Genomic DNA, 27,389 nt, shown 5'->3' with positions numbered 1-27,389 from the left:
GGCTGAAGGACAACTTTTTTAATTGCCAAACCAAACCATGACCCGGTATTTAGCCATGTAACTGTAAATGTTTTTCCTCTTGTTTACCGGTTTGTGTTCCGGCTTCCATGTACTGATATATTTTCATGCATTCTTTAAACACTTAAGAGTTGATTCAGGCACATAATTTCTTAAAAAAGGTCAGTTTTAACATGTTTACTGAACTGCGGGTAGTTTGGTTCTGCTCTTAAGCATTCAGGGCATTTCACCGGTTGTGGCCGTGTACTCCTATGGATCAGCTGGCAAGGTTCGACCGCTCCAAGGGGTTTTAAATTCAATGCCCTTAACACAAAATAATAAACTCTCATAGCATAAATACTTAAAGAGCTGATTTCAAATCTGATGGAAACAATTGTCCTGAGGTTTCTTTTTATAAAGGGAGAAAAGAAAGCTATTTAACAGAAATAGAGTACGAATCTACAAGATAAACATACTGACAGCAGTGGTTTCTATGCCACATACACCATATGAAACTGGAGAGGAGAGCCCTTCTAACGTAACGCCTTTTTCAACCTTTTGATGAGAGTAACGCAAGCTAGCTCTAAATGGTCAGTGTAGTCACTTAGTGGACTACTCATTTTCTCACAACTCTGTTTATTTTGCAAAACAAACTGACTGAATAACAGCCACCTTAAATATAATTTTATTTTTTTAGGAGACATAAAACAGAACAGCCTGAATGTGCTTTTGACAGTTGAAATGCAATACATGTGTTTGTGACAGTAATTGCCGTATCATCAATGTTAAGCTCTTCTTAATGTGTTCAAATGTTTTCTTTATTATGAATGCCCTTTTTTGGAAACCTTAAGATATCTTCGAAGTGGAGAATCTTCAATTTGCTGGAAGGATCGCAATGCTACGAAAAGGAAAAGAAAAGAAAACATGCTTGTAAAATGTTTTTCGAGGCATTCGTCATGCTTGTTGCACAGTATTATCGCAGATCCTCGGAAAAAGGATGTCGTTCTAGACTACAGCATGCTCTAGCTGGACTGATGAGAACATAGCAGCATGATACTCTACCAGGCATCTCTTCTGTAACTGCATATACTGTGAACATGGATCGGCATGTCAGTGGCCTACTTATTTGAAGCACAATACAGTTGCACGAGCGATTGGCTCTGAAATTACTTCATACACAAGCGTATTACCTCAAAGTTAAGAAATGACCCCTTCATAATAAACTTCGGAGGTGACACTTCTAAATAAAAAAAATCCATAAGCTTGCTTTTTTCTCGAAAAAAGCCTTTTAAAAAGCAAGATACATGTAAGGTAGCAAGATGGAGCACGAAAATGAGACATGATTGGAATGGATGGAGGAGAAAGAATAGAAAAAGGAGGACACATGTTCGCATCAGAGTAAAAAAAAATATGAAAGCAGAAGAATTCAGAATCGCGATTTGCACAAGTGGGTTATTTATTCTTTGTAACCCATTAGTAGTGTGTGTGGAATTTCTGAGGTAGATGAACTATGTTTGACAAATCAACCTGCAGTGCCAAGTACTCCTTCTCACTGAAGGTCAAAGAACATTCAAGACTTGTCTCAATGTTCACACAGGTGACGAAAATGGGATAAAAACCCATGCATGCAATTCGCGCCAGGAATTGCCAAATGGCGATACAGGTTGCAAGATTATTCTTACAAAGATGAGTACTCGTGTAAGGAATATGATGTCATGATTTGAGTGAGTGGGCCTTAAATGTTAATGTACAAATTCCTGAAGAGGAGATTGGAGTGTAAGAGTGTTTGGCAAATTCAATTACTGCAATGGGTGCTGATGGAAGAGGAATGCAGTTTGGGAAGACAGGAGGATGAAGTGTTGTGTAGAGAGGTGACAAATGAACACCAGAGATGGAGGTCCTAAAGTCAAACGAGCGCACAAGGAAAATAGTGCATGTTTTCACATTCGCAGAGAGCTGACTTTGGAAGGTTGTAGGGTGAGGTGATTAGGATTGTTGGGGGTGCAGCTGAGTTAGAAGGTAAAGATCTACAATTTGGATTGTGAGGGGCTCGTTAGAATGAGTCATGAAACAATCTGGGAGAATTCTTGGTGGCCATTTCTGGAAAAGTCTGGCACTTTGTGTAAGGTATTGTGGAGCTTGTATAGGCAGTGACATGCCCTTAGGGGCGGCACCAAGACTGTAGTTACTGTCAAAGTGCCACAGAAGGCAAGGATTAAGCTAGCAAAGGCTATTGGGGGCCTTTTGCAGTTTTAGGAGGAATATGGGGATGGTGGGCTACTACATAACATGACCAGAGGTGAGGTTTGTTGACTGTGCATCCACTACGATAATGCTTGAGTTTTTGAAAGACGTTTTTGGTTGGGAAGGTTTACCTGACAAGACTGTTACTGACAATGGCAAACAGTTATGGTCTACAGAAATGGAGGAGTTTCACAACTGCACTGGGGGGTAATATGCAAGGACATTGGAATGTCAACTCATAATTAATGGTCTTGTTGGGCGAATTAGTAGGGTCATTAAGGATATTTTGGGCTGTGCAGAAGACACCCAAATTTGGGCATTGCTTTCTGTGTTGTTCAGGGGCAAAGTGACTTGATTCAAAATTAAGAGAATGGATGAAACATGGTGTGGTTCCTGTGGGCTAGGTTGGAAGGTGTGGGTAAAAAATTGCCAGTTATATTGATCTGGGAAGGCCTAACTTTGACACAAAATTGTATATGGCACTTTGGATGAACTGAATGGGAGCGGGACAAGATGGACTTCTGTTTACTCTGTGAAACTTAGAACCTCGAATCTATTAGTGATGTGTGTGTATATAATTGTTAGACCTGGCACCTTCGCATGGGTCTCCCTTCCATTTTTGCTGTTCCCTCATGTGTTTTTGCTGGTGTTAGATGCTTTGGGCACTGTGCTACTGCTGTCCAGTGGCACAGTGCAAGTGCTCCCTATTGTAAATTGATGTATGGATTAGTGATTCCATGATTGGCTGATTTGGTTTACTTGTCAGACCCTAGTACAGTGCACTGAGTGTGCCCCTATGGAAGGCCCAAGAGCAGGGTGCATTGTAAGTATAAGGTAGGACATGCCCTGGTGTGTGTGGCCTGTCCTAATAGTGAATTACAGCCATTTTCGTTTTTCACTATTGTAAGGCTATCTGTTCTCCATAGGCCAGAATGGGCAGTTAGATTATTACATTTTATAATCCTGACTGAGAGAACATGGTAGAAATTCGAGTTTAGTATGCCTGGACTCAGAATGATGAAATAAATCTTTTAGTGAAGTTGGTTTTAACATTATGTGTTTGAAAATACCACTTTTAGAAAGTAGGTATTTTCTTGTCTAACTTTCCAAGCCTGCCTCTGCTAGGCTGTGTATTCCTTGTCTGAAGTTTGAGTGACAGCGCTGGAGGATTCCAGGAGAACGGATGAGTCAGCCCAGTGGTGAATAGAGAGATCTGCATCTAGATGGGAGGGAGGAGTTGCACCTGGGACCTGAATAGGGCTGTGCCTTCCCTCCACAATGCCGGCTCCATCCCCTGTGGTGCGTCTGATGTCTCTGCCCAGCACTGTGAAAGGAGAGAAGGAGTCATGGCAACAGAGTGCTCCAGAACTGGTTTGGACTAGCAAAGGCCCCTCTGCAGTCAGAGGACAAAGGATTTTGGGGTATAAGTATTGGGACCCTGAGCACAAGAATTTAGATCACTTTTGGACAACAAGAAGAAACCTTTGCTGAGGAGAGGAACCTGAGGAAACGGAGGAGACACTATCCCTAAGCTGAAGTGCTGCTTGGGGGATTGGCCTGCAGGGGTTGCCTGACTACCAAAGAAAGGAAAAAGGACTTTGTGTGCTTTATTCAACTTGTAAGGATCTCCAAGGGCTTGAGAGAAGAGCTTGCCTCCTGCTGAAGTCCCCGAAGCGTGTCGCCGTCGCAGCCGCCGCATCATGGATGTCGCCGCTGTAGCTGTCGCAATGCACCGCATCAAGGAAGAAACGTGTTGCCGTCGCCACATCGGGGATGTCGTCTCTGTAGCTGTTGCATTGCACCGCATCAAGAAAAGCGCCTCGCATCCACGGAGAAGCGTGCCGCCGGAGTTGCTGTTGTCGCATCACGGAACAAGGGTGTCGCCGCTGCAGTTGTCGCATCGCCCTGAAGCGTCTCGCAACGTCGGAGAAGGGTGTCGGCGCCAAAGCCGATGTCGTCGCATCACGGAACAAGGGTGTCGCCGCTGCAGCGGACGCATCTAGTCAAGACTTCTTGCAACATCGGAGAAGCGTGCCGCATCTGGAAGAACTTAACGTCTTTATTTCTTTGCACCGGATCTTGGCCGCATCTCCATCTCTGCAACACTTTCATTGCCCTGCGTGTCGCATCATAAGGTACATTGACTCAAAGTGTCGCATTTGAAGAACTAAAGAGAACTAAGCTAAACCTACCATTTTAAGTACAGTATTGTGGATTTTTGTCGTTTGTGGTCTTGTGTTAAAACTATATAAAGAATACTTATTTTTAACATACAACTTGTTTGGTGTCCATCTGTAGTGTTGTCACTTGATTAATGTATGGGTTCACAAATGCTTTACACACTGCCTCTGAGATAAGCCTGTCTGCTCATGCCAAGCTACCAAGGGGGTGAAGCAGGGGTTATTTTAGGAGTGTACCCTCCCTTACCCTGACTTGAGGCAAGAGTCCCTATTTGTCACACCTACCTCAGCCAACTAGAGACCCCCAAATCTAGCATTGGTGGTCAGTGGTGAGGAATCTGGACTTGCATTTGTGACTCATGTACAGTAATTGGTGAACACTACTAGTGAGTGCAGACCAAAACACAACCACATACTTTTGGTAGATTGTTTTTTCTGGGACTTTCTATTTTTGCCAAAAACTGCCAAGTTTAACTACCATGGATAAAGCAGCGTCCATAGCATCAGTTGATAATGATTGGGAAGAGGAGAAATTGGAATGCTACACTGTTAACCAGGTCAAGCACTTCTGCAGAATATTTAAAGGTTCTATGACCGGTATCTCCAGGAAAAATGAGTTACAAAAGGCACTGAGAGCATGGTTCGAAGCAAGGAATACCCCAGAGGAAGGGGCTGAGAATGCAGATGGGCAGCTGGGAGTGCCATTGGGTCCAGAGGGAAGGTGAGTAACCTCCCCAGCAGGTAGCAGTGTTTCTGACAGAGGACTGTCTCCAGAAGAGCTGGAGGACAGGGAAGAGAATAGTATACATGAAATGGAGCTGACCAAGCTCAAGTTAAATGGGCAGATGGAATTTGAAATGCAAACTAGGAAGTTAGCCCTGGAAGAAAAGAAATTGCAGTTTGAACATGAAAAGGTTTTGAGGGAGTTGGAATTGAAGGCCAAGAGCTTAGAGATTTCTTCCTCTGGTGGCAGCACACCGTCAGTGCCTGTAGAGGCTAGGGTGTTTATTCCTAAAGATGTGGTGAAAGAATTTCACAAGAATGATGATATTGGGCAGAGGTTTAGAGCCTATGAGGTAGCCATGTCTTCCCACTGGGTCCCTGAGAGAGATTGGGGAGCGGGGTTGTGGGAGCGGTTTCTTAGGGAGGGGCGGGACACACTGTTAGACTTGCCTTCTGAAGACCATAATTCTTATCGCCACATGAAAGATGCATTGATGTCCAGGTATGGTTTGACCTCTGAACTGTATAGGCAGATGTTCAGGAATTGCAAGAAGATAGAGGGCAGTACCTGGGTGGAATATGTCGCTTTCTTTTGCAGAGCATTGGATGGTTGGGTAAAGGGCAACAAAGTTAATGATTTCCAGGAGCTCTTTGATTTGATTACATGGGAGCACTTGTCTAGTAATTGTTTTCCAGAGCTGCGCCAGCAGCTGTTTGATAGTAAGCTGACTAACCCTAGGAAGCTTGCTGAAGAGGCGGACCGCTGGGTGAGCACCCGGGTCCACAAGGGTCACTTGGGAGATTCAGCCAAGAGTGGGCAGTGTCCCCCGCAGAAGAGTGGGGGGGACAAGTGTAAACAGAGGGAGTTCCAAAGAAGGCCCCAAAGTAGTCCCCAAGGGAAAGGTTCTCAGCCTCCCCCCACCCGAAACCGCCAGGGGCCTTGACCGGTCCACCTGTTCAAGGGGGACCCATGAAATGTTGCAAATGTGGGGACCTGGGTCATAAGGCGAATTACCCCAGATGCCGCCTATTTGGAAAGACAGCACCCCCTGGTGCCCCACCCCGGCAGATGGTAAGAGTAGCTTTGGGGGAGGAGATTGGTGTCCAAGGTGGGTGGGGTCCCACAGAGATGTCCCTTGTCTCTTTAGGAGACTGTGAGGTGGTCCCAGGGACCCAACTGCCCAACAACACTAAGAAATATGGGCAGTGGGTGACCATTAATGGCCATAAGGTGGAAGCTCTTAGAGATACAGGAGCCAGTGTGACAGCTGTCAAGTGTCACCTGGTGTCTCAATAGCAGATTGTCCCTCATGCATTTTGCCGAGTAGTTGCCGCCGACAACACAGAGAGCAATTGTCCAATGGCTCATGTTCCCTTTGAGTGTGGGGGGGGGGGGCTCTCTGGTACTCTTCAGGTAGCTGTGAGGCCCGCCATGCCTGTTGACTGTTTGTTGGGGAACGATTTGGAGAGCTCAACTTGGGGCAATGTGGAGTGGAGTACTCACTTGGAGATGGTGGGTCTGCCTGACTGGGAGTGTGTGACCACCCAGTCAATGGCAGCCCGTAGGGATGCTCAAGTGGACCTGGAGCCAGAGCGGGAGGCCCAGGAACCTGCGTAAGAGAGAGGAGGCAGGGGGCATGGGTAACCGGCCTCCTAAGTTCCCACGGTCCAGGAGGAGGTAGACCCTGAGGGGGATGCCCTGGAGTCTACAGGGGAACAGGTAGCTGAACTGGGGGACCTGTCTGAGCTGACCCATTGGCAGCAGGAAGGAGGCCCCTCCAGGGAGGAATTCTGCCAGGAGCAGAAAGACTGCCCTTCTCTTGAGGGTTTGCGGCAACAGGCTGCAAGCCAGGCAGCAGGTGATCAGTCCGGATCACATTGGATCTACTGGGAGAATGGTCTCCTGTGTAGTGAGCCTAAGGTTGCTGAGCCTGGGTCGGCCCATGTGCTGGTGGTACACCAGCGCTTCAGAGACTTCCTACTGGGGCTGGCACTTGCTGTGCCATTGGCAGGACATTTGGGGCAGGACAAGAATTTTGAGAGGCTTGTCACCCACTTTCATTGGCCCCAAATGCGCATGAATTCAGACACCCATTGCAGGACATGTCAGACTTGCCAGGCAAGTGGAAAGAGTGGGAGGAAGCAGAAGGCTCCTCTCCAGCCATTCCCTGTGGTCAGCACCCCCTTTGAGCAGGTGGGTATTGACATTGTGGGGCTACTGAACCCCAAGACATCCATGGGCAACAGGTTCATCCTGGTCTTGGTGGACCATGCCACCTGTTACCCGGAGGCCATACCTCTGAGGACAGTGACGGCCCCATGGTGGGACGAGCACTGATGGGAGTTTTCTCCCGAGTGGGATTCCCTCGCGAGGTAGTGTCTGACCGGGGTACCAACTTAATTTCTAAGTATATGAAGTCCCTGTGGCAGGAGGGTGGGGTAACTTACAAGTTTACCACTCCTTACCACCCCCAAGGAAACGGGTTGGTTGAAAGGTTTAACCGAACCCTGAACTAAGGGCATGATTATGGGTCTTGAGGAACCCATGAGGAGTAAGTGGGACGTCCTCTTACCATGCCTGCTCTTTGCATACTGTGAGGTGCCCCAGAAATCTCTGGGGTTCAGTCCCTTTGAGCTTCTCTATGGACACCTAGTCAGAGGACCCCTGAATCAGGTCAAGGAAGGCTGGGAGCAATCTCCCAGGAAACCTCCCCAGGATGTATATAGCTACATGCTGGGCTTCAGGAACCAGACTAGGCGTTTCAGGCAAATTGCAGAGGCGAATCTGGAAGCCAGCCAGGAGGAGATGAAGCAGTGGTACGACCAGAATGCCACTCTGGTAGAGCTTCGGCCTGGTCAGAAAGTGTGGGTCATGGCCCCATTGGAGCCCTGCGCGCTCCAAGATAAGTGGACCGGACCGTTTGAGGAGCGCAAAAGTCGTGTTACCTACTTGGTGGAGTTGCTGTCTCCCAGGAACCCCTTGAGGGTCCTGCATGTCAACGGCCTGAAGCCCCACTTGGAGAGGTCCGGAGTGGGCATGCTCAGCAACAGATGCTGGAATGGAGGAGACTGAGCCTCTTCCTGACCTCCTGTCTGCAATAGAGCAAGATTGGTCAGTGGACGGTGTAAACCTCTCTTCCACCCTGAACAACAGAATGACTGCCACCAGTTGCTGGGACAGTTTTCTGATCTGTTCTCCCTGGTTCCTGGCGTCACAGATTGGTGCGTTCATGATGTGGTCACAGGAGACAGCCTACCAGTGAAGCACAAATCTTAAAGGGTGACTGACAGGGTGAGAGCTTCCATCAAAGAGGAGGTCTTAAAGATGCTTGCGTTAAGGGTGATTGAGTTCTCTCACAGTCCTTAGGCCAGCCCAGTGGTCTTGGTCCCAAAGGCTGCCGCACCGGGTGCCACACCAGAACTCCGGTTCTGTGTGGACTACCGAGAGCTCAATTTAGTCACGAGGACGGACGCACACCCAATCCCCAGAGCTGATGAGCTCATTGATCGGTTATGGGCTGCACGGTACCTCAGCACGTTTGATCTAAAGTCTGGGTGCTGGCAGATCGTATTGACTGATGGGGCAAAAGAGAGGTCAGCAATCTCCACACCAGATGGGCATTTCCAGTTCCGTGTTATGCCCTTTGGGTTGAAGAATGCCCCTGCCACCTTCCAGAGGTTGGTCAACCAGGTGTTGGTTGGACTGGACGAGTTCAGTGCCGCCTACCTGGATGACAACGCAGAGTTCAGTACCAGTTGGGAAGAACATCTGCGCCACCTCTGTGAAGTGTTGTTGGCACTGCGGAAGACAGGCCTCACGATCAAGGTGAGTAAGTGCCAGATCGGTGAGGGTTCCATGGTGTACTTGGGACAACAGGTTGGGAGCGGCCAGGTGGCGCCCCTACAGCCCAAGATTGAAACCATCCTGGCTTGAGAGCCCCCCAAAACCTAGACAGAGGCGAGAGCCTTTTTAGGACTCACTGGGTATTACAGGAGGTTTGTCAAGGGGTATGGTAACATTGTTGCACCCTTGACAGAGCTGACTTCCAGGAAGCCGCCCAGGAAAGTGATTTGGACTGGCAGCTGTCAGAAAGCTTTTGAGGCCCTGAAAGCTGCCACATGCACAGCCCCTGTGCTCCTGGCACCCAACTTCTCCAGAGAGTTTATCGTTCAGACAGACGCTTCAGAGCATGGTATGGGGGCTGTTTTGTCACAGATGTATGAGGAGGGCTTAGATCAAGCTGTAGCCTTCATCAGTAGGAGGTTACTTCCACGGGAACTGAGGTGGAGTGCTTTTGAACTTGAGGCATTTGCAGTGGTCTGGGCACTGAAGAAGCGGAGACCATATCTGTTTAGGACTCACTTGCGGGTTCAGACAAACCACAGGTCCCTCAGATGGTTAATGCAGATGAGGGGTGAGAATCCAAAGCTGTTGAGGTGGCCCATTTACCTACAGGGGATGGATTTCACTGAGAAACACCGCCCTGGGTCAGAACACGCCAACGCTGATGGTCTGTCCAGATCTTTCCGCCTTAATGATAACTCCCAGGAGGTAGGGTAGTTCTCCCCACATTTCAGCTGGAGGGTACATGTGTTAGACCTGGCACCATGGTGTGGGTCTCCCTTCCATTTTTGCTGTTTCTTCATGTGTTTTTGCTGGTGTTAGATGCTTTGGGCACTGTGCCACTACTGTCCAGTGCCACAGTGCAAGTGCTCCCTATTGTAAATTGATGTATGGATTAGTGATTCCATGATTGGCTGATTTGGTTTACTTGTCAAACCCTAGTACAGTGCACTGAATGTGCCTAGGGCTTCTAAACCAAATGCTGCTAGTGGGCTTGCAGCACCGGTTGTGCCACCCACAGAAGCAGCCTGTGAAAGTGTGTCTAAGGCCTGCCATTGCAGAGCGTGTGTGCAGTCTGGTACTGCCATGCTGACTGGGCAAGTGCACCCACTTGCAGTCCCTACGCCTTCCCTTTTCTTCATATCAGACACCCCTATGGTAGGCCCAAGGTTAGGGTGCATTGTGAGTATAAGGTAGGACATGCCCTGGTGTGTGTGGCATGTCCTAATAGTGAATTACAGCCATTTTTGTTTTTCACTATTGTAAGGCTACCGGTTCTCCATAGGCCAGAATGGGCAGTTAGATTATTACATCTTATAATCCTGACTGAGAGAACATGGTAGAAATTCGAGTTTAGTATGCCTGAACTCAGAATGATAAAATACATCTTTTAGTGAAGTTGGTTTTCACATTCTGTTTGAAAATACCACTTTCAGAAAGTAGGTATTTTATTGTCTAACTATCCAAGCCTGTCTCTGCAGGCTGTGTATTCCTTGTCTGGAGTTTGAGTGCAATGCTGGGGGATTCCAGGAGACAGGATGAATCAGCCCAGTGGTGAATAGAGAGATCTGCATCTAGATGGGAGGGAGTAGTTGCACATGGGACCTGAATAGGGCTGTGCCTTCCCTTCACAATGTCAGCTCCACCCCTTGTGGTGCATCTGATGTCTCTGCCCTGCACTGTGAAAGGAGAGAAGGAGTCATGTCAATAGAGTGCTCCAGGGCTGTGCCTTTCCTCCACAATGCTGGCTCCAACTCCTGTGGGGCATCTGATGTTTCTGCCCTGCACTGTGAAAAGAAAGGAGGAGTCATGTAAACAGAGTGCTCCAGAACTGGTTTGGACTAGGCAAAGGCCGCTCTTCACTCAGAGGACAAAGGATTTTGGGGTGTAAGTATTGGGACCCTGATCCCAAGAATTTAGATCACTTTTGGACAACAAGAAGAAACCTTTGCTGAGGAGAGGAACCTGAAGAAACTGAGGAGAGACTATCCCTAAGCTGAAGTGCTGCTTGGGGAATTGGCCTTTTTCACTGACTGCCAAAGAAAGGAGAAAGGACTTTGTGTGCTTTATTCAACTTGTAAGGATCTCCATGGGCTTGAGAGAAGAGCTTGCCTCCTGCTGAAGTCTCAGGCACAACAGACGTCAACCCCCAGCTCCCCAAGAGTTCTTTGGAAGTGCCTGCTGCTGGTTTGGGCCTTCTGAGGGACTGCGTGTCGCAAGGAGATGGAAGCGGGACTCAAGAGGGAGAAGCGGGTCGCCGCTGCTGTCGCATCGTGGATGTCGCCGCTGTAGCTGTCGCATTGCACCACATCAAGAAAAGTGCCTCGCATCCACGGAGAAGCGGGCCGCCGTCAGAGCTGCTGCCGTCGCATCACGGAACAAGGGTGTCGCCGCTGCAGCTGACACATCGAGTCGAGACTTCTCGCAACATCGGAGAAGCGTGCCGCATCAGGAAGAACTTAACGTCTTTATTTCTTTGCACCGGATCTTGGCCGCATCTCCATCTCGGCAACACTTTCGTTGGCCTGCGTGTCGCATCTTAAAGGTACATTGACTCAAAGTGTCGCATTTTAAGAACTAAAGAGAACTAAGCTAAACCTACCATTTTAAGTACAGTATTGTGGATATTTGTCGTTTGTGGTCTTGTGTTAAAACTATATAAAGAATACTTATTTTTAATATACAACTTGTGTGGTGTCAATCTTTAGTGTTGTTACTTGATTACTGTATGTGTTCACAAATGCTTTACACACTGCCTCTGAGATAAGCCTGTCTGCCCGTGCCAAGCTACCAAGGGGGTGAGCAGGGGTTATTTTAGGAGTGTACTCCCTTACCCTGACTAGAGGCAAGGGTCCCTATTTGTCACAAGTACCTACCTGTGCCAACTAGAGACCCCAAATCTAACAATAATTAACAGGACAAGGGATCATGTGGGTCAGAGCTCCAGCTTTAGCAGTTGCGGCCATCTGAGGGAGCATGAATATCATGTGCGGTTTGATGATTAAATTTCACAGCACATACAAGACAAATATGCATCAATCTTCTCAGGATAGTCTTGGCAGAAAAGCAAGTAGCAGAATGAAAACAAAAAAGAGCTTTCAAAAAAACGGGGCATAGAGGAGGATGCTCCTGAAACAGTGAAACAGAAAGAAAGTGCATAACCACACATAACCAACTGAAAAACAGAGAGGAAAAAAGAAATAAACAAAGTGAACACAAAGAGGACGGAATTCAAATTCCAAAGAAGTTAATTCGAGATTAGCAGACTTGTTTTTAGTTTGTGGTTGTAGTGTGTATTTTTTTTAGTGTTTTCAAATGCTTAAAAAATTGTGAAGGTCATGGACGTGATGTTTTTTTCAGTACTTTTGAAGAATGCAGCTTTTATTTTCTTACTTTTAGTATTCCGATTGCTCATTATTCCGTTATTTTGTGCTTCTCCTAATGTTCCATTATGTCCCCTCACATCCCTGCTGATCTCATTTCCCAGCAATGATGTATTGCGAGTCGCGTGTTCTGGTGCCTACGCCAAGCTCTATGTGCAGATTTGAAAAACGTACTTTTGCTTTGTTCAGGAACCTATTTTAATTTGAATTCTTGCCTGCCTCCTCGCGCTCGTCTCCCGCTCCGGCCCTGGTCCACCGTAGCTGTTGCTGTTTGTTTTGGAGGGCGGACCAGTGGAGCGAGCCACGCCCCTCTGCCGTGTCTCTGATAGTCTCATCCCCCTCAGTATCACGGGAGTATAAAAACAGGCACTTGCCCGGAACGCGCAGCGGACGTGCGCGCCGGCGGCGCACCGAAGGTGCGCCAAAGGTAAGCCTGTCTGCGCCCGTCCACGCACGGCCGGGCCCAGGGGCCATGGATTATAGCCAATTGGCCAGTTACTCTTCGGAAATGTTAAAATCTTTGAGACCTCCACGCGACCTCTGCCCCTCCCTAGCCCCTGCCACCCTTGGCCGAATTATGAAGCATGGTATTTCTCTGCCCCCCAGTCACTCCCCGCCGGTAGCGACTAGCACTGTTGGTTTTAAACAAATTCCCCTTCGCGTCAATTATTTTAATACGCGCTCATTAATAAAACACCATTTGGATATCTTTTTACTGCTCACGTCGGATAAATCCGACGTCCTCCTCCTGACCGAAACCTGGCTCACTCAGGATTCTCTGCCTGACATCTTAGCCGCTCTCCCGTCGGACTATTACATCTTGTCTGACATACAAGCATCGGGAAAGGCAGGAGGAGGAGTTGCGGCAATTATTAATAAAAATGTCAGATTCATCACCGTGATCCCCCCTTGCACTCCTGGAGGTTGAGAATTTGGTTGTACAACTTAACACAGAGACTGGTTCCCTGGTGTTAGTCCTTATTTATCGTCCCCCTAAGTCAATGCCTAATTTTCTTTCCACCCTAAGTGAGCAATTGGCTTCGTTGGTGATCAACTATGACAAGATGATCCTGGTCGGGGATCTCAATTATTGGTTCAACGACATCTCAGGGGGGCCACAGGCTGCTGAGCTATCCGAACTCCTATCTAACCTTAATCTACTTCAACATGTACATAGTCCCACTCACGAAAAGGGACACATCCTGGATCATATTTGGTCACACAATGTCTCCCTATCGATTCCGGTGATTATGCCATGTATTTGGTCAGACCATCATATGATAAACTTTACTGTCCCACTTGTCACCCGAGGACAATGCCCTCCCTCAGTAGGGGGCGAAACAAGGAAATGGAACTCTTTAAATAAATATGAGTTTCTTGAAACCCTGGAGAACTCTGTACCGACCCTCGGATATGATGTTAACATCATGATGGGAGAAATCACAGAATGGCTATCTTCAGCCACTAATATTCATGCCCCCATTGTTAAATTCTCTCGGGCTCGTCTCGGCGCACAAATGGTTCTCCCCTGAACTCAAACCAAAAAATCTTGATTTGCGCAAAGCCGAGAGGAAATGGAGATTAAATTATTTAAATGATGATAGGTTACTTTTTGTAAACGCCCGTAGAGATTATAAGATTGCCATATCTACCACCAAGCGGTACAAAAGGGGGTGGTGATAGACGGAGCATCTGAATCAATCAAACACTCACACCCAGTCAAAAGATCTGGGTTTAATCCATCACCGTTCTTTAGCCCACTCTGCCACCCCAGTTCAGACATGGCTATATGCAAATCAGTCTGACCCTGTGCCTCATGGGAACAGTCCAGCCCGAACTGCCAAGCCAGGTCTTCCCTGGACCGGAAACAAGCTTCCGAGGACCGGTTTCTGGCATTCCAGCCTTCTTCAGCCCGGCTTGCTTGAATCCAGTGGCAAAGTGAGCAAGGGACTCACGTCTGAGCATACCTTGCCACACTTATGGCGGCCAAAAGCGGTACAAAAGGGGGTGGTGATGGACGGAGCATCTGAATCAATCAAACACTCACACCCAGTCAAAAGATCTGGGTTTAATCCATCACCGTTCTTTAGCCCACTCTGCCACCCCAGTTCAGACATGGCTATATGCAAATCAGTCTGACCCTGTGCCTCATGGGAACAGTCCAGCCCGAACTGCCAAGCCATGTCTTCCCTGGACCGGAAACAAGCTTCCGAGGACCGGTTTCTGGCATTCCAGCCTTCTTCAGCCCGGCTTGCTTGAATCCAGTGGCAAAGTGAGCAAGGGACTCACGTCTGAGCATACCCTGCCACACTTATGGCGGCCAAAAGTGGTACAAAAGGGGGTGGTGATGGACGGAGCATCTGAATCAATCAAACACTCACACCCAGTCAAAAGATCTGGGTTTAATCCATCACCGTTCTTTAGCCCACTCTGCCACCCCAGTTCAGACATGGCTATATGCAAATCAGTCTGACCCTGTGCCTCATGGGAACAGTCCAGCCTGAACTGCCAAGCCATGTCTTCCCTGGACCGGAAACAAGCTTCCGAGGACCGGTTTCTGGCATTCCAGCCTTCTTCAGCCCGGCTTGCTTGAATCCAGTGGCAAAGTGAGCAAGGGACTCACGTCTGAGCATACCCTGCCACACTTATGGCGGCCAAAAGCGGTACAAAAGGGGGTGGTGATGGACGGAGCATCTGAATCAATCAAACACTCACACCCAGTCAAAAGATCTGGGTTTAATCCATCACCGTTCTTTAGCCCACTCTGCCACCCCAGTTCAGACATGGCTATATGCAAATCAGTCTGACCCTGTGCCTCATGGGAACAGTCCAGCCCGAACTGCCAAGCCATGTCTTCCCTGGACCGGAAACAAGCTTCCGAGGACCGGTTTCTGGCATTCCAGCCTTTTTCAGCCCGGCTTGCTTGAATCCAGTGGCAAAGTGAGCAAGGGACTCACGTCTGAGCATACCCTGCCACACTTATGGCGGCCAAAAGCGGTACAAAAGGGGGTGGTGATGGACGGAGCATCTGAATCAATCAAACACGCATATAGCCATGTCTGAACAGGGGTGGCAGAGTGGGCTAAAGAACGGTGATGGATTAAACCCAGATCTTTTGACTGGGTGTGAGTGTTTGATTGATTCAGATGCTCCGTCCATCACCACGCCCTTTTGTATATCTACCACCAAAGCAGCCTACTTCTTCTCCAAAGTCCTTAACGCAACAAATAAATCTAAAGAGATCTTTAAGATTGTCAATGATCTATGCAATGACACCAGAACCTCCTTGACACAGACCCCCACTGAGGAACTCTGCAACTCCGTAAAGCAATTTTTCTTAGACAATTTTTTTCCCCATAAAAAGCAGTCTCCCCAATACCCTCAATTGGGAACCGCTGAAAGACACTGCCATTAATCAAAGGGTCTTAAACTCCTTTCCACCCATCTGTAGAAAAACCTTATTTTCACTTGCGTCCCGTGTTAAATCAGGCTCTCCTGCGGACTGCTGCCCTCCGCATGTCTTTAAAGAGATATTTACCACCTTACCCCAGTGCGTGCTCCCCCTCTTAAATGAGTCACTATCACAAGGCACGTTCCCTATGGCTTTTAAACATGCTACAGTAGTTCCCCTCTTAAAAAAGCCAGGGGCTAACCCCACTAAACCCGTGAACTACCGTCCCATCTCCCTACTTCCCTTTTTTGCAAAATTCCTGGAGGTCCATGTAGCCAGTAGCCTGTCTAACTTCATCGAAGACTCCGAGTACCTTGAACCTAATCAAGCCGGTTTCCGCCCGGGTCACTCTACTGAGGCTGTTATCCTGGCTGTACTGGATACTCTCAGAGTCAATGCTGACAGGGGTGAGCATCAAGCCCTGGTACTTCTGGATTTGTCGGCCGCGTTCGACACGGTCGACCACACCATATTGTCAAACCGTGTCGAACAGGCCGGCCTGCGAGGCCCCGCCCTGGAATGGATTAAATCCTTCCTAGCCGACCGCACCCAGGCGGTCAGGCTGGGAAAGTTTTCTGCCCCTAAACTCTCCACTACCTGCGGTATGCCACAGGGCTCCTCGCTCTCCCCTGTGCTTTTCAACCTATATATAAGACCTTTGATTCATTCATTAATAAAATAGAAATATTACAGTATTCAATTATGCAGACGATCTTCAGATTATTTTTTCCCTCAGCTCCCCTAGTGCTGTGAGTGACTTTCATACTACCATGCTCCATATCCAACGTTGGATGGATATGAATCACCTGAAGCTTAACCCTGGAAAAACAGAGCTAGTTCTGCCTGGAAATAGTAGGAACAGCTGGAGTCCGCAATTTTGGCCGCCTGAACTCGGTCCTCCTCCGGTCCTTTCCCACTCTGTGAAAAGTCTCGGCATCACTATCAATGCTGACCTTTCACTTCGTGGACACGTCGGCTCTGTGATCTCTTCCAGTGTTCACCAAATGCGAAAAATAAGGAAAATTGCGCACTTGCTAACTCATTCTGCTCTGATCCAGGTGGTGATTGCCCTCGTCCTCTCACGGCTTGATTTCTCCAATTCGATCTACCTTGGACTCCCACTTGGTTTGTAAAAACGACTTCAGATGGTTCAAAACCAGGCTGTTAGACTTATTTATAAACAGCCTAAATGGTCTTCTGTTAGATCCTACCTGGCTCAACTTCATTGGCTGCCGATAGCTCATCGGATCTCTTTCAAGACAGGTTGTTTAGCCTTTAAAGCCTTTCATGGAAAGAGCCCTAGATTTATTAGTAGCATTCTTACCAAATACTCTCCCCGGCGTAGCCTGTGTTCAGCCCATCACCTTCTGTTTGATACCCCTCCGTTCAGACTGAAACGTCAGGGAGGGTGTTGCTTTTCTCGCCTTGCCCCAAGACTGTGGGATTCCCTTCACCTAGCTCTAAGAAGTTGCAATGACCTCCTCTGTTTCAGAAGATCTTTAAAAACACAGCTATTTAAGCAGGCGTATGCCTAAGGGCACGGATCGCACTTGACTTCAGCTACCAGCGCCATGAAACCCTTGGGTGTACGCGCGCTTAATAAATTCCTATTAACAATAACAGCAAATACATTTCTCTCTAGCAGTCCAGTCCCATCCCTTGTCCAGGATGAACACGAATGCCAATGTTTGCACATCATTAAGATTTAATTGCTGCAGATAAAAGGTTAACTGTGAGCATTTAAGAAACCTTCCTGCTGCCCTATTTCCCAAAGATTGAAGAGTGAGGAATCTGTGGTTAGATAGAGTATCCACCAGAGGAGAGTGTTACAGTAGGAAAGTGGGGTTCTGTTGCAGTAACTCCTCCCTTCCCCTCCACCATTTTGACAGATTTCTGATGCACTTTTACTGAGTGTGCCCTGGGTCCCAGCTAATCAGGTTCCCAGGGCCTTTGTTCTTTCCCTAAACTGTAGCATTGGTTCCCCAATTGGCACACCTATGGGCTGCATATAAGTCCTTTGTAAAAGATACCAGTGGTACCAAGGGCCTTGTGACCAGAGAGGGTCCCTTAAGGCCGCTGCATGTATTGTGCCACCCTTACGGACCCCACACTTGAACACATACACTCTGCCACTGCAGACTCTGTTGTGGTGTGACTAAACTAACTACCCACCACTACCTGTGGCATATTTAGCTCACCCTATGGCAGGCCTTACAGCCTCTAAGGCAGGGTGCACTATACCACAGGTGAGGGCATAGCTGTATGAGGAGTATGCCCCTACAGTGTCTGTGTCCATTCTTGGGCACTAAGTGCAGGGAGGCCATTCTGAGTACATGGGTTGGGTGTCAGTCAACACGAACTTCACAGCTCCATGATGGCTTTACTGAAGACTGGGAAGTTTGATATCAAACTTCTCAGCATAATAAACCCACATTGATGCCAGTTATGGATTTATCAGAAAATGCACTCGAGGGCATTTTAGAGATGCCCCCTGGAAAACGACCAACTATTAGTGTATTGGCAGACTGGTCCCTGTCAGCCAGCCACCACAGGCAGGTTTCTGACCCCATAGGGTGAGAGCCTTTGTGCTCCTGGAAATTAGAAAGAAAGCCTGCTCTGGGTAGAGGTGCTTCACACCTCCTCCTTGCAGGAACAGCAACACTTGGTGGTGAGCCTCAAAGGCTCTCACCTTGTGTTATGTGATTTGGGCAGCTCCAACTAGTAGAGATGCCCACTCCCTCCTGTCCAAGCCCTACTTTTGGCGGCAGGACAGGCAGGAAAATTAGAAACCAGAGTAGAAGTGTCCACCTTAGCCTGGCACACCCCTAGGGTGGGCAATCAATCAATCAAAGCACTTGTATAGCGCGCTACTCACCCGGAGGGGTCTCAAGGCGCTTGGGGGGGGGGTGGTCTGCTACTGCTCGAAGAGCCAGGTCTTGAGTTGTTCCTGAAGGAAAGATGGTCCTGGGTCAGTCGGAGGTGGATGGGGAGGGAGTTCCAGGTCTTGGCTGCCAGGTAGGAGAAGGATCTTCCTCCGGTGGTGGCTCTGCGGATGCGTGGAACGGCGGCGAGGGCGAGGCGGGTGGAACGTAGCTGGCGGGTGAGAGTGTAGAAGGTCAGGCGGTTTTTGAGGTACCTGGGTCCCAGGTCGTGGAGAGCCTTGTGTGCGTGGGTGAGGAGTCTGAACGTGATCCTCTTGCTGACGGGGAGCCAGTGCAGGACTCTCAGGTGTCCGGAGATGTGGTTGTGTCGGGGGATGTCCAGGATGAGTCGTGCGGAGGCATTCTGGATGCGTTGGAGTCTTTTCTGAAGTTTGGCTGTGGTTCTGGCGTAGAGGGTGTTCCCATAGTCCATTCGGCTGGTGACGAGTGCCTGGGTGACCGTCTTCCTGGTTTCAGTGGGGATCCACCGGAAGATCTTTCAGAGCATACGCAGGGTGTTGAAGCATGACGACGAGACGGCGTTGACTTGTCTGGTCATCGAGAGGGAGGAGTCCAGGATGAAGCCCAGGTTACGTGCGTGGTCCGTTGGCTTGGGGGCGGTGCCCAGGGCAGGCGGCCACGAGGAGTCGTCCCAGGCGGAGGGCGATGATCCCAGGATGAGGACTTCAGTCTTGTCTGAGTTCAGTTTCAGGCGGCTGTTCTTTATCCATTTGGCGACGTCTTTCATCCCTTCGTGTAGGTTGGTTCTGGCGGTGGTGGGGTCGTTTGTGAGGGAGAGGATCAGCTGGGTGTCAGTGGCGTTGGCGTAGGAGATGATGTTGAGGTTGTGTTGGCGTGCGATGGCTGCGAGGGGGCTCATGTAGACATTGAAGAGGGTGGGGCTGAGTGATGATCCTTGTGGTACGCCGCAGATGACTTCGGTGGCCTTGGATCTGAACGGGGGCAGACGGACCCTCTGGGTTCTTCCGGTGAGGAACGAGATGATCCATTCCAGTGCCTTCTCTTGGATTCCAATGTTGTTGAGGCGCTGCACTAGGGTGCGGTGGTAGACCGTGTCGAATGCTGCGGAGAGGTCCAGGAGGATGAGGGCCGCTGCTTCCCGTTGTCGAGCAGGGATCTGATGTCGTCTGTGGCTGCGATGAGGGCGGTCTCGGTGCTGTGGTTGGCACGGAAACCGGACTGCGAGTGGTCGAGGAATCCGTTCGTCTCGAGGAAGGCGGCCAGCTGGCTGTTGACGGTTTTCTCGATGACCTTGGCAGGAAAAGGGAGGAGCGAGATGGGACGGTAGTTCTTGAGATCGGTAGGGTCCGCTGTTGGTTTCTTCAGGAGGGCGCTGAGCTCGGCGTGCTTCCAGCTCTCCGGGAAGGTGGCGGTGTTAAAGGAGGTGTTGATGATGTCCCGGAGTTGGGGTGCGATGATGGAGTCGGCCTTGTTGAAGACGTGGTGGGGGCAGGGGTCGGTTGGTGATCCGGAGTGGATGGTGTTCATCACGCGGGTGGTGTCTTCGGTGCTGACCGGAGTCCAGGCGCAGAGGGTGGTGGTGGGGGGCGTTGGCTTGGTGGTAGGGTGCGTGGTCTGTGCGTCAAAGCTGTTGTGTATGTCGGTGATCTTGCTGTGGAAGAACGAGGCGAGGGAGTCGCAGAGGTCTTGCGAAGGAGTGATGTCGTTTCCGGCACTGGGGTTGGAGAGCTCTTTGACGATGTTGAAGAGTTCCTTGCTGTTGTGGGCGTTGTTGTCCAGTCGTTCCTTCAATGCTGTCTTCTTGGTGGTGCGGATCAGCTGGTGGTGTTTGCGGGTGGCGTGCTTGAGGGCAGTCATTTTGTCTGTGGTCTGGTTGTTGCTCCAGGCTATCTCGAGGGTACGGCAGTTCTTCTTGAAGTTCTTGAGTTCATCGGTGAACCAGGAGGCTTTCTTGCTGCCGGGTCTGCTGGGATGGGTCTTCAGTGGTGCGAGGTAGTCAGCGCAGATGTTGATCCACGGTGTGAGGTTGCTGGCTGCTTCGTTGGGGTCCGTTGTGCTGGCGGGGGGTTTCTGGCTGAGGTAGGTGGTGAGCTGGTCGTCGGTGATAGTGTTCCAGCTCCTGCGTGGAGCCTGTTGCGGGTGGTGGTGAGTCGTGGTCCTTTTGAAGCTGAAGTGGACGGAGCTGTGGTCCATCCAGTGAAGTCCGGTGGAGTGGCTGAAGGAGATGTTCTTGCTGGAGGAGAAGACGGGGTCAAGTGTGTGGCCGGCGTAGTGGGTGGGGGTGTTCACCAGTTGCTTGAGTCCGAGGTTGTTGCGGATGCGAACCCCTTTCTTAGAAATTCTCCACCTTCATTTGGAGAATTAGTGCCAATAGGAATAGGGATGTGCCCCCTCCCCAAAGGGAGGGGCCATCCAAAAGGTGTAGTCACTCTAGGGAACAGTAGCCAATCCCAGTAATACCCTTACATTTAGTATTTAAAGGCTTCCCTGAACCTTCTTTCTCAGTCTATGAAGATCTACGAAGAAGGACCAAAGAGCAGTGAGACTGTTGGAGGAGAAGGCGACAACTGAGTTGGCCCCAGCCCTACCGGCCTGTTTCCTTCTCCAGAGACGCTGCTCTAAGAAACCAGTGTGTCCTGCAGCCAGTACCTCTCCAGGAACCTAGGCCGACTTCAATAACGACTTTTCTTCCGTGGACACTGGTTGTCCAACAAAGAAACTCCAAGGACTCCAGATCCAGGCGGATCGACGACCCCTGCACACTCTGCACCCGACGCGCACGACCCAAGTTTGAGTGACTTGCCTATACTGTGAAGTCACCCCAGTGATCCGGACCACGTCAACATCGGTGGCTGACCTCTCAAGGAGCCCCCCACCCCCTTCAACGTCTACAGCCTCTGTTTGAAGCCCCTCCCCCCTCCCACAGCGACCGGAACAAGCTGAGAAAACCAGACACCAAAAGGTACCTCTGCATCCTCTGCCCCGACGTTCGGAGCCCAGTTGACGGTGCCCAGGTATCTCCCAGCTATCCAACTTACCTGCCCAGCCATTACTCGCCTTCGTCCAGCCTCCTGGTCCAAACATGCAGCCTCTTTCCTAAACCAACGATTTCCATTGGAAAGCATTGGGTACCCAACACGGATTTGTACCCGGCCGGCTCTGTGCCGCTGGTGGTGGTGCAGCTTTGGTGCTGCATTATTGCTAATACCCTCCCCCCCTCCCCCCCCCCCCCCATGCTCACCTCTACCCCCAAGGCACTTGCCCTAAGACCGCGGGTACCTACCTGTAGACCATGCCTCTACAAGGTACTCCCCCGGCTCCATTGGATATCATTGGGCTAAGTGACCTCTGCACACAGCCACTCTAGTGCCGCTGGTGGTGCAGTACCTAACTGGTCTTGAACCTTTCCCTAGGTTGGGGAAGTAGGTCGAGTACTTTCCTGCAAACAGCTTAACATTGTTTTCCTCCACAGGATTGCTTTGTAAGTCTATCTGTTGTATTGAACGGTCTAACTTTTTCACTGCAAAAGCATGCAACTGTACTTGATTGACATTTACAGAAAACATTCTTAAAACTAAGATATTTAAATGTATTTGCAAAACATTACTGCATTCTTGAAAATTATTGCTACTTCTACAACACTGTAAAACCTACCTGCCCTAAATGATTCTTGGTTCTAGAATAAAATAAAGTAACATTTTTATACAAACCATATGTTATAGATTCAGTCTTTGTGTGTGTGCTATTATTTATTGCCTGAGTCACAACCTTTTGCAAAAAGCTGACCCAGTCCCCTATTCCAGTTTGTCTGGGAAAAAGATGATGTAAGCAGTTTGCACCGAGAGCGCATAAAAACTCACTCATGCGGAAGGGTGGAGTAAAAGTGACAAGGGAAACAGTTTCCAGAGAATGGAGACCCAAAGAACAGCTGTGCATTGGCTTTTTATGTAACTACACCGGCAGTAATGCTACTGGGGCGCACCTCATTTGACAGTACAATCAGATTAGGCCATATATTTGGGCAATAATACAATATAAGTTATTGAAAAAATATATACATTTAGGGTTGGTGCCTCTCGGGGAAAAAGCACCCTACTACCTAGGTGCACATATACAGAGGGATATCAACGATAGTCCCTAAGTAATTACAGCTATATAATACAATATCCCGGCACTCCGTTGTAACAGTTTAGTCCCTTATTCGTTAAGGTATACTACTTGTTCTATGCATAGATCCCAGGCATTTAACCACAAGTAACAATTTTAGTTCTTATAGGTATGAAAATTGTATTAGTATACACTGGTAAGCACAATCAGAAAAATGTATAATTTAGACAAAGGATAATACAAATGTTTGCTGATAACAGATTGGCCAGGAGAGGAACAAGAAACAACAGCTGTTTCTTGTGGATCGGGAAGAGGAGGACATACAAATACCAACTGTCCAGTATACTTTGATTTCCATCCTCTCCTGGCCAATCTGTTATCAGCAAACATTTGTATTATCCTTTGTCTAAATTATAAATTTTTCTGATTGTGCTTAACAGTGTATACTAATAAAATTTTCATACCTATAAGAACTAAAATTGTTACTTGTGGTTAAATGCCTGGGATCTATGCATAGAACAAGTCGTATACTTTAACGAATAAGGAACTAAACTGTTACAACTTAGTGCCGGGATATTGTATTATATAGCTGTGCATTGGCTTCAAGGAAGAGCAGATGATGAAAGTCAGGACCAAACTGAGGTCCCACCATAGGTTTTGGCGGAAACATGTATCAAACCTTTCAAAAACCTAATCACAACAGGCGATTTAAACAACGACAGCTGGCCCGGCAAATGCAAAAATGTTACAGCGGTCAACAGAAAACCTTTAATTGTGCCCACTGTAGGTACTTACTGGATCAAAGACAAAATAAACAATAGCACTTTGGATTAGCCAGCAACGGTTTCCAGTAGGGTGTTCCACACAAGGCCACAAACAAGCTCTAGGGCCTTGCACAAAGGGATTTTTTTTTTAGAAGTTTGCAAATCAGCAAAGATAACATCCACAACCTCAGGAGGTAGATTGAACACAGTGAGCTGCTGCCACTCAAGGTCCAAGCATGGACGAGTAGACTGAGCGGGCCAGAGTGCAGAACCCTGCGCTGCTGATGTGAAAGAAGGTTCTCTCGTACTAGTAACCTGATCAGGGGACTGATGCACTTGCGCAGGAGCTTGGAGTACTACACCCTCCTGGCCCAATTTGGAGCCTCTAGGAGGACTTGGCCTTGGTAGTTCCTGATCCTCTTCAAAACTTGGGACGGGTGAACTAGAGGTACAAAGGCATATGCTCTGCTCTAGCTTGAATGCATCTCATAGAGAGCCTTCTTGGGAACTCTAGAGCACAAATGTATTGAAGCTGCACATTCTCGATGGTGACAAAAAGATTTAACTAGGCTTCCCCCCCCATTGCTGGAAGATTCCGTGTGCCATCTCGGGATGCCAGCACTCATTCTGATCAGCTAAACGCCACAGGACGAATTAATCTATCCTGGCATTCACAAATACTGCTAGGTAGTTCACGGCCAGGGATTGGTACTGACGGTCTAATCGACTCCTTGGCACAGGACCAGTGCTGAAGTTGAGCCAGTAGGTTCCAGTGATCGGCACCGGCACTTAATTGGCAAAACCGGCACCGACCCATATGACAGTCATCAACATGGTGGCGCTGCTAGTCTAATGGTGAGATCAGTATCACAACATTTGTTTATGAATTCAATATAGTTTAAAAATGACTAATACAGCCACCCAAGCTATTTTTGTAGCCTTGGGTGCCCTAAAATAGTCTCCTTGCGTTTGCTTTGGTTTGCCATAGTCTGAACTGTCATACTTGTAAAGTGTGAAATGTTAGTAGTTGTGGTGGGATAGACAGCAGGAAGGGCTTCAACTTCAAGCAGACGAGCAACAACTCCATCAGACTGATGTGGAATCGAGTTTCCACCAGAGACCAGGGCCTCTGGTCTCCACCTTTCCCAGATGACCTCCCCAACCCAACAATGAAGCTTCCATCACCATCGACACCTTTGAGTGATGACGGGAGAGGGGCCATTTGATGGAGATGGGGTCAGCAGCCATCACTGAAATTCTTTATCAATCTCCTCTGAAAAATGGAAAGAATCTGTTAGCTTCCCTTGGTGCTGGGTCCACTGAGACTTCAGGCTCCACTGTGGAGCCCACATGTGCCACCTGGCACAGATGACAAACAGGATGCAGGAGGCCAATATGCCAGGAAGCCTCAGTGCTGCTCTCCCTGAGATCCAGAGGAGATACTAACACTGGGACATTAGCCCCGAATGTCCTGGACTCACTGCAACCGAGAGAAGAACCTGAACAGCACCGATAAACGAAAGTCTTATAAAGGAGTCCGGTGTGACTTCGGCACAATGATCAAAACACCAGAGATGTAAGAAGTTTCAACATCATGTTCTCTGAGGTGGTCTACGATTGACTGAGGCAAGCCTGCCTTCAACAGCGAGTTGTTGAGGTAGGGGAATACTGTTATCCCAAAACTCAGAAGATTTGCTTTGACCACCGTCATCCCTTTAAAGAACAACTGAGGGGCACTGGGAAGAGCGAACGCAAGCACAGCAAACTGGAAATGCTCCTGGCCTACCCTGAACCCCAAGGTAACATCAGAGGGTCTGCAGGATGGGTATATGAAAATACACATTCTGCAGTTCCAGGGCTACTATCCAAGAAAGACAGAACCTGAGTATCTTCAATGTGTCTATCTGTGAAGGACAAAGTCTTTCATCCTGCTTTGAAACCAGGAAGAAGCAGGATTAACATCCAGTCCATATTTCCGTGGCCTGCACCTTCCCTATGGCCCTTTGGAGAAAATGAGACTGCTCCACCTGCAGTAAATAGGCTAAGCGGTCCGCTGGAAGCCGCTTTGATGTAGGTAGAAAATGCAGAGGATCGAAAAGGAATGGAAGGGCATAACCCCTTTGGACAATTTGAAGGACCCATCTGTCTAGATATAACCTGTGCCCACCCCTAGAAAAGTGTTGGCTCTGACCTCCAACAGGTGGTTGTGAGCGTCATACGGGCAAATTAAAGCGAGCTGGAGGCTGCAGCTGCAAGGCTGGGGGAATGACAAGATCGGTGTCCCTGCTGTCCAGCACGTTGCCAGTCTGAAACCGTACCATACCCCAAACTACGGGGGTTCTCGATTTGGCAGCAGGTTGCCTGGAATTGTCAGTATGCCATCCTTCTGCAGAATCCTCTGAAGGGACGGGTATTGCCTGGTAAAAACAAGGCATAAAGTGTTTCTGGCCAGAATCTGCTTTCTCGCCAAACAGGCTGGATCCACCAAATGGCATACCCATTCCAAAGGCCTGGACATCCACAGAAAAGCCAATAGACTTCATCCAAGAGCGGCAAAAGAGAAGATTATGAGTGAAGCAGAGCACTGGAGCACTGGAGTTAGTTCCAAGTATTTTTCCACACCCCAATAAGGTATTTGAGAGAGCCACAATAGAGATAAATATAGTACGAAACAGATTTGCATGCCCAGGGACCTTATTAATTATGGCACTAGCCCATCCAGGGTGTGGTGGAGGGGGTGTGGGGGTCAGGGAAACATCTGCTGGAATAGTATGGATCCATCAGATATATTCCTTATGAACGCAAGGAACTTTTTTGTCTGATAGCTACATCATCTCACAGATTTCTCACCTCATGAAGGAGTCCAAAAGCATTACCCTCACAGGAGGCAGACTGAGCAGTGCTAATTAGCGAAAGAAATCATGCAACATAGCTCAGACAAACTACCTGTCACTGCATGCTTGAGATGCAAGCTAATAGTGCTTAGTAAAAGTATGCAAGGATAACCACGTGGTTGCCTGTCGGTGTTGCCACCGGAGAGGTTTCTGGAAAGAACTACGAAGTAGCAATGCCCCTGGTGGAATGAATACAAATATCTTATGGAGTGTATTTCTTGGCTAGGGAATAGTATATCTTGCACACAGTAGTGAATAAACAAGAACTGGTGGCTACATACTGCCAGAAGAAATATGTACAGCCAAGTGGGCTACCCCTCCATACACTCCGCGGGTACCTTTGTGATCATTCTCTGACCTAAGGAATCTAACATATAGTCATGATAAGAGACCATGACGAGTAGAACTGGGCAGGTTGACATCAAGTGACCTGTTCTAACATGGCACGCTGTGCACTTTTCAGGCTATCAAGGACGTAACGTGGGCCGGGTCAACAGCAACTCGTAATGTACAATGCCCTAGTGGACACATTACACTGGTATAGGGGCAAGATCAAAACAAACCAAACTACTGAGATTTGCTGCAGCCTTTATTAAACCATGGTTTAAGTTGAAAAGCTATCACTTTTTTATACAGCTAGCTAACTGCATTACACACTTGCCAAAACTCATTTACAAGTTGGAAGTGGGAAAGTTTTATGGAACAGGAGCGCACAGTGAAACAATGGAAGGCCTCGCAGGGATATGTTGAAAGTGTATTTACGAAACCGAGGCAAAAATATACACAGCTCTACTATCTACATCAAACTTACATCTCAAAAAAGCATACAAGTGAGATGTTTCCAGGCACTTCACTCATGTACCTTAGATGTACTCGTCCAGAGATGGATTTCCACCACT

General features: G+C 48.5%; 1 protein-coding gene across 4 annotated transcripts in view; it reads right to left on the bottom strand.

Annotated features, from left to right (window-relative positions):
- Positions 1 to 666: 666 nt before the first annotated feature.
- The window catches only part of DSN1 (DSN1 component of MIS12 kinetochore complex), a 293,642-nt gene continuing 266,919 nt past the window's right edge, over positions 667 to 27,389 (bottom strand). For all 4 annotated transcript variants that reach the window (XM_078681111.1, XM_078681103.1, XM_078681094.1 and 1 more), the window contains one exon: positions 667 to 895. In XM_078681111.1, the coding sequence (XP_078537237.1) occupies positions 819 to 895 (77 nt within the window). In that variant the 3' untranslated portion in view covers positions 667 to 818. The remainder of the gene's footprint in view (positions 896 to 27,389) is intronic.

This window comes from Lissotriton helveticus, chromosome 1_1 (assembly GCF_964261635.1).
Source record: "Lissotriton helveticus chromosome 1_1, aLisHel1.1, whole genome shotgun sequence".
Classification (NCBI taxonomy): Eukaryota; Metazoa; Chordata; class Amphibia; order Caudata; family Salamandridae; genus Lissotriton; species Lissotriton helveticus.
The sequence above is the reverse complement of the archived record's forward strand: the minus strand, read 5'-3'. Positions and strand labels throughout refer to the sequence as shown.